This window comes from Venturia canescens, chromosome 7 (assembly GCF_019457755.1).
Source record: "Venturia canescens isolate UGA chromosome 7, ASM1945775v1, whole genome shotgun sequence".
NCBI lineage: Eukaryota > Metazoa > Arthropoda > Insecta > Hymenoptera > Ichneumonidae > Venturia > Venturia canescens.
In genome coordinates this window covers 16952921-16965716 of record NC_057427.1, presented here as the reverse complement: position 1 = coordinate 16965716, position 12796 = coordinate 16952921, and the positions used below count along the sequence as shown (strand labels likewise).

General features: G+C 36.8%; 1 protein-coding gene across 1 annotated transcript in view; it reads left to right on the top strand.

Moving 5' to 3' along the window:
- LOC122413124 (neuropeptide CCHamide-1 receptor-like) overlaps positions 1–12796 on the top strand; it is a 199392-nt gene that overhangs the window by 169920 nt on the left and 16676 nt on the right. Inside the window, exon 2 of the mRNA XM_043423284.1 lies at positions 8411–8907. Coding sequence (XP_043279219.1) covers positions 8611–8907 — 297 coding nt within the window. The 5' untranslated portion in view covers positions 8411–8610. The remainder of the gene's footprint in view (positions 1–8410; positions 8908–12796) is intronic.

Here is a 12796-nt window from a genome sequence, read left to right as displayed (position 1 = left end):
CAAAAATTCATATTTCCCAACAAAAAAACTGAAATATCACAATGGATTCGCAAACTAGAAAGTATTTTGAGATAAAATTATAAAGGGAATCATTTTCCGTCAACGTGAAATAGGTCTCGGTCTGAGAGGGTTAAAAAAGACGATCAATCTTCACACTCATCCCAAAAAATGCTGCAAATTGAAATTTGCAAATTGCTTCCTCAAGATGATCAAGATGCACGGTGCTCAAGATGCACGATGCTCAAAGTTTCCTCTATGAGGTGCTATATTTATCATTTTGGCTTCCTCATAGAGGAAGCATTGAGCATCGTGCATCTTGAGCACCGTGCATCTTGATCATCTTGAGGAAGCAATTTGCAAATTTCAATTTGCAGCATTTTTTTTGTATACAAGGAAATAATGTAAATACATTATTTTCTCTGCCTTCTTTTACGAACTTTAATTTATCTCTTTGTTTAAATCCATAAAAAACAACTGAATGACGAGCCATCAGAAAAAACAGTTTGCAACTTTCAATTTTCATTGTTTTTCTATTTACACTGAAATTAAATAATTCTGACAACTTTGCTGAAAAGTATAGAGGAAGTACAGACTTATACATAATATCTTACAAGATTTCCAAAAATTGAAGCGGTTGGACGATTTTTTGAAAAATTCATATTTTCGTAAAATTCAAAATGTCATAAAATTTGAACCACTCAACCGATATTCCCCAAATTCAATACCAACCTTCCTATTATGATAGTCTATTTATAAAAAAAAAATTATTAATAAATCTCTAAATTTTCGAAAGTTAGAGCGTCGACACCCTTTTTATGAAAATTTCAAAACGTCGTCAGATTCATAATTTTTTACAAATTCTGACAAAATTATCAGAGAGTGAAGAGCTTGTATAGATTAACATCTGTGTAAAACGGTAGCCCTGTATCTGAAACCGTTTCCGAGTTATAAGCGTTTGAATTTTGCAGTGCCATAACACACACACACACACACACACACACACACACACACACACACACACACACACACACACACACACACACACACACACACACACACACACACACACACACACACACACACACACACACACACACACACACACACACACACACACACACACACACACACACACACACACACACACACACACACACACACACACACACACACACACTCACGCACGCACGCACGCACGCACGCACGCACGCACACACACACATGCACACACATCCGGCCATTTTTTCTAGATATGATTTTTCGATGTTTTAGAACATTTTGAGCACATTGACATTGAAAACTGGAAAAAAAAATTTTTCATCGTCACAAAGCTTCCTCGATGAGGAAGCAAAATGAACGAACAGAGGAACAAACTTAGTATCGTTCAAAGGAACGCTTAAGGCATTATACAAAAAGTACCTGAATTACAGTGCAATTCACGTTATGTTGATATTTTTTTGCTGACAGAAATTTGGCTTCAACCACAGGATTCATTTTATTTGAAGGGATTCGACGTGGTGCGGACAGACAGACCTAATCAGAGAGGAGGAGGAGTTGCAATCTTAATCAGAGACACGCTGAGATATAAAATAATTCGCAATCTTAATAATTGCAACAATAAGATAGAGGTATGTTCTGTGGACTTGAATCTCAAAGACGGTAAACTTTTAGTGGCATCATGTTATAGACCACCGAGGGGTGGACCGATATCGGCTCATGAATCGACCAATTTTTTCGGTCACTTTAAAAACCAATTTTTAGTTGGAGAAGACTTCAATGCCCACCACGCCCCGTGGGGAGACTCTCGTGAGTGTGCTTTTGGTACAGGTATAAGCAACTGCATTGAAAATATGGATATAACTATTTTGAACAAAGGACGACCTACGTACCATAGTGGCGCGTACAATACAGATTCAGCTATAGGTATTACGTTTGTTGATATAGATCTTCCTTAGAATATAACTGGTCGGTAGGAGAGTGCTCTTGGGGTAATGATCACTTCCCAATTTTTTTAGAATTTAACTGTTACGGGATCTCCAACTCCAAATATAGGCCTCCTAGAAAACTTTACTCGAAGAAGACATAATGGGCAGAGTTTTCAAATATAGTTAAAAAAGAAATTGCAGAAAACTTTGATCCGGAAGTTGACTATAATGACTCCCAAACAAAGTATTCGTCTTTCGTAGCTCTTATTGAAAAATGTTTAAATGAAGCCACTCCAAATTTGACAACCCAAAGGGTTGTGAGCCGGTCGGTTGTCCGGGAGAAGCGTCCGCCATGTCCTTGGTGGACTAATGAATGTGATAGATTGATTCGTCTTCAGAGAGTAGCACTTTTGACATTCAAATACCTACCTTCACGCTCAATTTTTTTGGCATTTAAAAAAGCCGAAATATCGGTCAAACACGGTCTTCGGAAAATCAAAAAAGAAAATTTTCGACAGTTCTGTGAGAGTTTAACAAAGAATACCAATCCTACTTACTTGTGGAAAAAGGTCAAATCTTTTAAAAACAGGTTTAATCACAAAGATAATGCTAACGAATATAATGAAGAAAAACAGGGAGAGCGGTTGGTCCGATGGACAATCACTCGGGACCGCAATCTGCGGGTCCTGGGTTCGAATCCCGACCAAGACACCAATGAAAATTGAAAAATATTTTCAAGTATTTTCTGCTGTAATCTCGGGTGGTTCGGACTCCACCTTGATAAATCCACGGCCAAACACCTCTCTGTGATGCATATGCGGTCGATGTACGGCTTCGGGGGCCTCCCGTGGACGGTTCTCATCATGCGGTGTGATGGCTCTGTAGCCGAGTATTGGCTGGCGCAATGTACCACAGTAGAGGAGGTGCATGTTTGAGCACCTCTGGTGTGGAGCGCTTGAGCGTACTCGCACTGCCACCCGAGGGGATCAACCAAGTACCGGCTGTATCGGCAAGGTTTTCTGCAGTTTTCCTTCGCCCTCGGCAAATGCGATACAGTGGGGAGTAAGTCGGCTGCAGCCGCAATGGGCGGGGGAAAATGTAGAATAGGGACAAGAGAGGGAGAACGTAAAAACCGAGAAGGTAGACGAGTGGAAAAAATTAATAAATAATAATAATAATAATAATGAAGAAAAACAAAAGAATATTGTAGATATGATTGAAAAACTTAGTCCTCCGTGGACAAAGGTTCCTACTCCGTCTTTTCATAATCCCGAAGAGGATGAGTTTTTGGATTTACCTTTCACTGAATCGGAACTTGACTTTGCTATCTCTAATGTAAAACTAAAATCAAGCCCTGGCATTGACAGAATTGATTATGTTATTATCTTCTTATTACCCAAAGAAGCTAAGACTGTACTGCTCGCACTCTATAACGAATTTTTTTCCGCTCGCTCATTTCCGGACGAATGGCGAAAATATAGCATCTTTTTTATTCCCAAGGGTGACAACGCTAATTTTCGTCCTATCTCACTTGTGCCGTGCTTATGTAAGATACTTGAAAAAATTATCAACTTTAGAATAAACTGGTGGATAGAGTATTTTCAAAAGTTCCCTATGTCACAATTTGGCTTTCGAAAGACCAAATCATGTATGGACAATCTTTCTCTACTCTACTCAGATACTATTAAAGCATTCAAAATAGACCGGGTAGTGCCGGCCGTTTTCTTGGATATTCGATCGGCATATGACAACGTGTTGGCAGATGTCTTAATCGAAAAACTAAAACGAATTGGCTTTTCAAGCAACCTGTTCTGCAAGCAATTTCATCTTCACCGAATCTAGGACGCAAGTCCTATTTAGTCATGCACCTAAAGAATTTGTTAAAAACACTCCACAATGATGGTAAACTAGTCGAACTTTTCTGGATTCCCGCCCACGTGGGGATTACGGGTAATGAATTAGCAGATGTCAGCAAAGGATGCCTGTACGACAGGACGAGATACTCAGCTCGGACAGTCAATAGCAGATTTTATAAGCTTGTGGAAATCTAAAGTAGATAGAAGTTTTCATGAATGGTGCTTGGAAAGTAGTAGGGAGAAGGGGGTTTTTACTTTAATCTTTTTTATAGCCGTGGTCGTCGCCCCTGGTTTCATAAGAGCAACCTTAGTCGAAGAGTCATCGTTAGCATTAACCGTTTGAGATGCAATCACACCTCTTTGAGATCCAGTCTTAACCGCTTTAATATTGTTCCCTCGGCAAGGTGCGAGTGCGGCGAAGCCGGCGAAACTCCGGACCACGTCCTGTGAGAATGCGTTCTCTGTAATCTTGAAAGATCAGAAACGCTGGCAAATTCGCAGAAAAAATCTGGTTTTTTGCCGTGTACCGTTGAATCCCTTCTACACACACTGGAGCCAAGTTCCTTGCAAAATATTAGGAAGTTCCTGTCGAAAGCTAACATTTCAGTATAACTGAAAGCTATATAATTTCACCATTAATCTATTTATATATCACCTCCGTTAACCTCTTTCACATAAATGCAGGAAAGGTTACTATAAGTATTAAGTTTTGCCATAACGTTTAATTCAAAATATAGTTTAACTTTAGTTTTAGTTTTAGTGTTGATTTGTGTTTAAAACTTATGTTCTAACTTCCATGTAATGTTCTGATCAGCGGTGACATCTATGTAAGTCCGCACAAACCAAAGCGATGTACCTTTAGCTAGATGGGATATTCGTCCTAGAGCCTTTTTTCTTTTTCTATGTACGATGTACAGTCAATAAAAAAAAAAGTTCCAACGCGCTGGGTATATAAGAAACTTGATGAGAGACGGATATAAACAATTTCAATTTTTTATACGAAAGAACGTTAGTTCTTTGTACATCTCCAGCGATTTTTTTAACTGGGCAGCTCAGTATGAATTGAACTCGCCAGTGGGAAAAATTACTGGATTCTCGCTTAGAAAAGCGGTGTAAACAAATGAACAATCTATATTGTTCATAAAAAAGATCGATCGTTTTCCTATGGATCTCTAACGATTTTTATCGTTGGATAATTCAATAAGAGTTGAAATCTCTAATGGTATTAAACCACTGGTTTCGTGCTTGAAGAAGCGGTGTAAATAAATAAACAACTGATATTGTTTATAATGAAAAACGATCGTTCTCCTACAAGTTTCCAACGATTTTTATCGTTAGGTATTTCAATAAGAATTGAAATCTCCAGCGGTAATAAACCACTGGATTCTCGCTTCAATAAGCGGTGCCCTAGGGTGTAAATGAACATCCCCTCAATTTGTATTGTTATGCCCTTACCTACGTATTAAAATGTAAAATATGTGCGATTAAAAAAAAATATCCATTTTTTTCAATCGCTTCTCACATTTTAACGTTGCAAGGTTAATCATTATATTATATTTATTACCCGCACTCTTTGCACAAAACAATCGTTTCCACAAATCTCGGTTCAATGCTCTTTACGTTTCCGATCGGAACCCTTTTCATAATACTGTTCTCCGTAATCCACAACGCGAGCAACATTCTGATTTTTTTCAAGTAATGAAACCTGGAAATTTATACTTGCCGTACGAGCTCGGAGTTTTAGCTGTGAAACGATTTAGGTAAAAGCAAGGCAACCAATGATTGAGAATATGATGATCGCAGAGTAAGACGGAGTTCCAGCTAACCAAAATTTAACGAGAAATTTGTCGTCAATCTAGAGTCGCGACAACGACTCAGAGACAAGTATATTATGTTACGACGAGTTGCTGCCAGAGACTCTTTAGCGGAGCGATAGTGTTTCCAATTGTTTTCGAAAATTTTTAAAATTCATTTCTTTAATAAAATTAATTAACTATAATATTTCAGAGAATATTATAAGTTGTATTTTTTATTTTTTTTTCTTTCGATTGCGATCTCTTCGAATTTTGTAGCTCAATGCGTTGAAGAGATATTAATCTAGAGTCGCGGCAGCGACTCTGAGATTACATTACAGGTAGTGACAAAAAAAATATCTCATTTTTTGAGAAAAGCCGCATTTCTAAATATTTACCTTTATTTCCTACCACAATCATCCCGATCATCCTACTATGTTATCTTAACAATAAATAATGGGGAATAAAATTTTTTATTTATTGAAAATATAGTAAAGATCATTCGAAACTAAGGGCACGGTCTTTTAATACGTGGCGTTCTTTTTTTTACTTTTTTAAAGTATTTTCCCATAATGTTGTGTAAAAAAAAATTATTTTTCCTCAGTTATATTAATTTAATCGCATTCTATTCGAATTGATAAATAAAAGACTTTTTGGAACATGCTTTTGTTATTGTTTATTTAATATTTTCAGTTTTATCGAAATTTGGAGGTTCCTGAAATTTAAATCAATTTCGAAGTAAAGCTAGGTTATGGCTGCCAACGAGGTCATCTGTTAGTTGCAACGTTGTCACGTTTTCAAGTACTACATCGTTCTCACAATTCTGAATCGGAAATCAAAACTTTTTCGTGAAATGATTTTGTTAAAAGCCTAGTGAGGTACGGTTTTTATATTTTTTACTAAATTCTTAATGATCCATTTATCCTGAAACAAATTTTTTAACAAATAATCTTGGATCTTGGATCTTGGAGAGAAAAACTGCGATCACGGCATTTCCGGTCGAGCTTTTCCCATACGACGTGTATTCAGTGTCTGAAAATGCTCGATTTTGAAATTTAATTACAAAATAACTAGATGGTCAACGTAGCTCAAATTTTGCCAAACGTTGCGTAAAATATTCATCTACATCATATAAAAAATTCTGGTCAGAATCTTGGATTCAACCTGGTGATCGATCATCCTTAAAAGGCAGAGTGTATCGTAAAACACCAATAACACCTGGGAATATGAAACAATGTATTTGTGAAGGCTGTATTACACTAACTCCGGATATGATTCAGAATGCAGTTTCTTCATTACCCTGACGAATCATGACACCAAAAATGTTGATGTCGCTTTGGGTATCGTTTTTTGGTTATCAAGTATCCGATGAATGATGTTTTCAGGTGTTATTACAGAACTATTTGATGTCAACATCGAAATTTTTTGAACCAGAATTTACGTGTCAGCATAGGGATTGAGTGTTTCGACGTCCAGTTGTAAGGGGCTCATGATACTCGAACTGAAGGCGCCAACACGCAATTTTGTATAGGCCTAAAATTTGGTTTCAACACTGAACTTTTTGAGTTTAAACTGGTCATTTCTATATGGTCGTGAAATATGGTTTTGACACCCGATTTTTTTATGTTAACATGTTCGTGGGATCATTTGACACGCTTTTAAACTTATTGATGTATCTCGTTATTTACAACATACGTGAAAATTATATCAAATTGTCCAATCATTCCGTAAAAGAAAAGATTGTAAGGGTACATTGTCTCGTGTTAACTTTTTAACTTCGGAAGTCGATACAGAAAATCGCAGTTTAAAAATTTGAGTTTCGACACCCTCAAACCAGGTATCACAATATGTAAATTTTGGATGCAGTAAATGTGGGATTCGACACTCTCAATTCGGTAGTTGAAACCAGATTACTCCTAACAGACAACATCAGTGATATAGTAATATTTGGTGTGGACACGAAAATACAATTCCAATCAAATTAACGGTTGACACCGAAAAATTCGTTCTTAAATCAGATAGTTGACACCCAATTTTCGGGTGTCGCGATTTACCAGTATGGTTAATAGATTGCATCACTGTATGAATGCCAATGGATATCTCCTTGAACACTTCGGTTAGTTGCGACAAACCACTAATCACTCACTATCAGGTAAACATCATATGAAAATTTCCACGTTGAAAAGTGAAATTACTCGGTATCTATTAAATTTAGGGCCAACCAAGATCCATGCTTTTTTACTCAGAATTTTATACTATATCATATTACGCTAGAAAAAATATAGCGTTCCATTTAAAAAAAACAAAAGTGACCTCTGAGTCTTCGAAGCGCCTTTACCTATAAAAAAAAATGCACTACATGATGTAGCCTTATAAACCATATATTTTTTGTATATAACATTTTTTCGTGCAACGCATATTTTGGTTGTAAGAGTGGGGCACACGTCGCGGGAACCACCCTGTATAAGATCATGACAGGGCTCGCGCTGGCTTTTCTTTCACACGATAGTTTTTCCTTCTATACTTGGCGTCAAGCCGCTACTGTGTGTGTGTGTGTGTGTGTGTGTGTGTGTGCGCGCGTGCGTGCGTGCGTGCCTGCGTGCGTTCGTGCGTTCGTGCGTTCGTGCGTGCGTGCGTGCGTGCGTGCGTGCGTGCGTGTGTGTGTGTGTGTGTGTGTGTGTGTGTGTGTGTGTGTGTGTGTGTGTGTGTGTGTGTGTGTGTGTGTGTGTGTGTTCCTTTAACCGTTACGTATATAAACATTCCGTAATTCATTGTCGATTGTAACTGCGCATTCAACTATCTATATAAAATGATGAAATTATTTTTGGTTTTACAGATAGAACGACACACTGGACAGCAGTCGCGACAGAGTGAAACAATTGTTTGGATCGATGAAGTGTTCCTATTGAAAATAAAAGTTAACTGATAACGCGCTGTCTGATCGTCGAAGCAAATCGGACGACAACTCTCAAGAAGGCTCATTCTTGATCATATGTCTGATTCAAAGTATAAGCACCGGATCATATATATATATAAATGAAAATGTCGTGGACGACTGCATGCCCCTCGATTTATATAAATATTTCGAATTTGACGAGTGGCACAAGCGACGTTCAGTTCAATGAGAGTGACGATTGTGCAAACAACACAGGAGTTCTCTACACTCCTTACGACAAGCGTCCCGAGACTTACATCGTTCCCATCGTTTTCTTTTTGATTCTCATTATCGGTGTTACCGGAAATGGCGTCCTTGTACTCACCATTTTACGTCATGCGAATATGAGGAATGTACCAAACACATATGTACTCTCACTCGCCCTGGGTGACTTACTGGTAAATACTACACCCGAATAATTCACGTTTAGCCAGATAGTTACCGGTCATTGAAATTTCATCACAGGTATTGTGTAGTTAGTTTGAATCAAATTTTCGGTTGACTTTGTGCCAAATTTATACTTCTTGACTGTAAGAATAGAGAACACTTCGAAGTTTATGCGGCATAAGACTTTGTGGAAATGCATTACATCTGAGAAGGTACCGGTCTGAGTGCCCCTAATGGCAGTGTTCACTATACTACAAGGAAAAATCAGAAAGGAACCGGCTGTATCGGCAATTTTTTTTGCAGTTTTTCTTCGCCCTTGGCAAATGCCATACAGTGGAGATAAATCGAATATAGCCACACATGCAGTGGGGGGGGGGGGAGGAGCTTCATAAGGGATAAAATATACGCTCGCTAAGTGCGCTGTTCTGAGAGAGTCGAATGAGAAAAAAAATATTCCTTCGAAGGATACTTGAAGAATAGTACATTACGACGAAAATGTTTTATTTTTATTTTATTAAGTTGAATAATTATAACAAAATACAAAACAAATTGGTAAATAATTCTCAAGAAGCTTTCTGGTAGGAGGCACAGAATCCCGTCGCACAGCCTCGTAGTAATTTCCATGAAACATCTTCGTGCGCTCGGTATGAGGATGAGCATGTATCGACTATTTCAATTTGGGAAAATGTCAGTGGCGATATGCCTTTTCCTGATTGTGGCCGGTGTAACATAGTATTACACCGGCCACAAACTGTATACGGTGTCCAGTTTCAATTCCAGTCTGTTTTTTTAATACCAAAGCAAATCTTATAAATCGATTACACAGGTCGTTCGAAGAAAAAAGAATCTGTTACAAAAGAAGGACGGTTTAAAATCGATGAAGATTTTTCTCTTTTCGTTACTTGCAGAAATTGAAAAAAAAATCAATTAAGCAGTATTCCAATCAAAGAAAAATCATGCCTCTGATGGTTTTATATTCAAATCTTTTTGTAGAATTTTCTTCAGTTTCTAGTTTATTGTATTCGGAATTTGTAGATCTTTTTTGTGTATAGTTTAAGATTAATCATGCATGTTTAAAACATTTACGAAACTATTTTCTGACATTTTAATGTTATTTTTTACGATTTTTGACGGAAATATTCATGAACAGAACTACTAGCCATCGGATTAGGATTGAGCCCCTCGAAATACGTAAATAATATACTTGATCCAGGTATCAAAGAATTTCCTCTTGTTCATAACTACGATTTTTTGAAATTTTTATCCATTTTTGGCCGGTTTTTTTCCATGGAAGCAAAATTTTGGAGTCGTACGAATTAAATAGATTCCGGATTGGGATTCAGCGCATCAAAATACAAAAAAAGCGTACTCGATCTAAATTAATAAAACTTTTCCCATACCTATAGTAGCGATTTTTACCTATTTTCAGTGGTTTTTTGAAGTTTACTCAAAATTTTGGATATGTATTGACTGCGTTATTCGGGTAATTTTGCGGTTTTTGGAATTTACTCAAAATTTTGGAAGTTTATCAGCCAATCTGACCACAGATTCAGATTTAGCGCATCAAATTAGGTAAAAAATTCCCGATTAAAATTGAAAACAACTTTTATCACGCTTTTAACCGCGATTTTCCGCCATTTATGCAGTTTTTCAGAATTTACTCAAAATGTTGGAGATATATTAGCCAATCTGATCCCAGATTTGAATTCATCGGACAAAAATATGTAGAGATAGATGAATCCGGTCCAAGGCACTAATCACTTTTTTTGTGAACCCGTGTAATCATTCGACCACTAACTTTATCAAAAGCCGCGATATTCTTTAACTGCTAAAGACATCACATTTTTATATTCGTCTAATTGCGTCCAGCAATATCGATGGTTCGGGGTCTGCCGATTTCAATGATTTTTCGGAGGCTAAACTTGCATTGCCTGCTTTTTATCGGCTATGTTAAAACGTGTTTACTACTATAAAAAGTATAAGCCGTCCAATGAAACGTTTTTAAACGGGTTCAATTGAACAAGAAGAGAAAATAATCGAATAATTTCCGCGAAATTTGGACAAAAATAGCAGAGCAATCATTATCATATATAGTATATAGTATAGTATATAAGGGCGATTAAAAATAATCTATTTTTTTCCTCAAAGTCGCAAGTGATTATAATAATACATAACCAAAAAGTGGTTCTTTCAAAATTTGAGACATCTAAAAAATTTTTAGAGGTGGCGCTTCGACGTTAAAATTTTTTTCTTAGTGAAAAACCACGTTAAAAAAATGCTGCAAATTGAAATTTGCAAATTGCTTCCTCAAGATAGTCAAGATGCACGGTGCTCAAGATGCACGATGCTCAAAGCTTCCTCTATGAGGTGCTATATTTATCATTTTGGCTTCCTCATAGAGGAAGCTTTGAGCATCGTGTATCTTGAGCACCGTGCATCTTGACCATCTTGAGGAAGCAATTTGCAGCATTTTTTTGTAAACAAGAAAATAATGTAACAATTGATGAAAGTAACAGATTGCAACTTTCATCAATTTTCATCGTTTTTCTATTTACAATTTGAAATTAAATAATTCCGACAACTTTGCTGGAAATTATAGAGGAAGTACATAGTTATACACAATATCTTACAAAATTTTTAAAAATTGAAGCAGTTAAACGATTTTTTGAAAAACTCATATTTTCGTAAAATTCAAAATGTCATTAAATTTGAACTTCTCAACCGATATTCCCCAAATTCAATACCAACCTTCCTATTATGATAGTCTATTTATAAAAAAATAAATTATTAATAAATCTCTAAATTTTCGAAAGTTAGAGCGTCGACACAATTTTTATGAAAATTGCAAAACGTCATCATACACACACGCACACGCACACGCACACGCACACGCGCACGCACACGCACACACGCACGCACACACGCACGCACACGCACACACGCACGCGCACGCGCGAACGCAAACGCACACGCACACGCGCACACACACACACGCACACGCGCACGTGCACACACACACACACACACACACATCCGGACATTTTTTCTAGATATGATTTTTCGATGTTTTGGAACACTTTGAGCACATTGACATTGAAAACTGGAAAAAAAAATTTTCATCGTCACAAAGCCTCTATGAGGAAGCAAAATTGATTGTTCGGTGTTGCAATGATATAAGTTAACACTCGATCAAGAGTTGATTCTCTCAAAATTTAAGCTTAGAGGAAAATCATCTAGTCTCAATGGTTTTTTCAAGTTTTTTTTCGATTTTTCGTAAACGCTTCAAGATAAAAAAATGATTCGCTTTGTTTTGCAAATTGATATGTTAGCATATTATGGAAACGTTATTTTTTCAAAATTGAAAGCAGCTGACAATTTTTTTAGAAGTATGGCCAATGGAATTTATATATTTTTTCATAATTTTGGGTTTGAATTGTAATATTTAATGGTTTTGTTTGTGTAACAACTGAAAAACGTAATTATTTAGTATCGCGGCACCAGTTGTAACCGGCTTGTGAATTTTTTTTATGACTCCTTTATGACCTGAAAACAACACAACTAGTCATTGAAAAAAAAAATTCTTTTTGTTCTCGGAATTATTGTGATCTTTAGCGAGCTGTAGGAAGTAATGGGAGCTCGAGCCAAGAAATTCCTCAAAGAGAATCGTTTTAGATATAAAGAACTACTCTCACATAAATTTTTGTGAACATCGGAGTTGATAGAAATCCGCGGTGCAGGGTCAAAGTTAGCGAGTTTTCGTAAAATTTCGAAAATGACCAACTTTGGAATGATATATCTCTAGGCTACTTCACGCAATCTAAATTTTTGGCCTAACTCGCTTAAAAAGTATAAAAAACAATCAAAATGAGCCATAATAGAAGTCAATGAGGCTAAAAATAA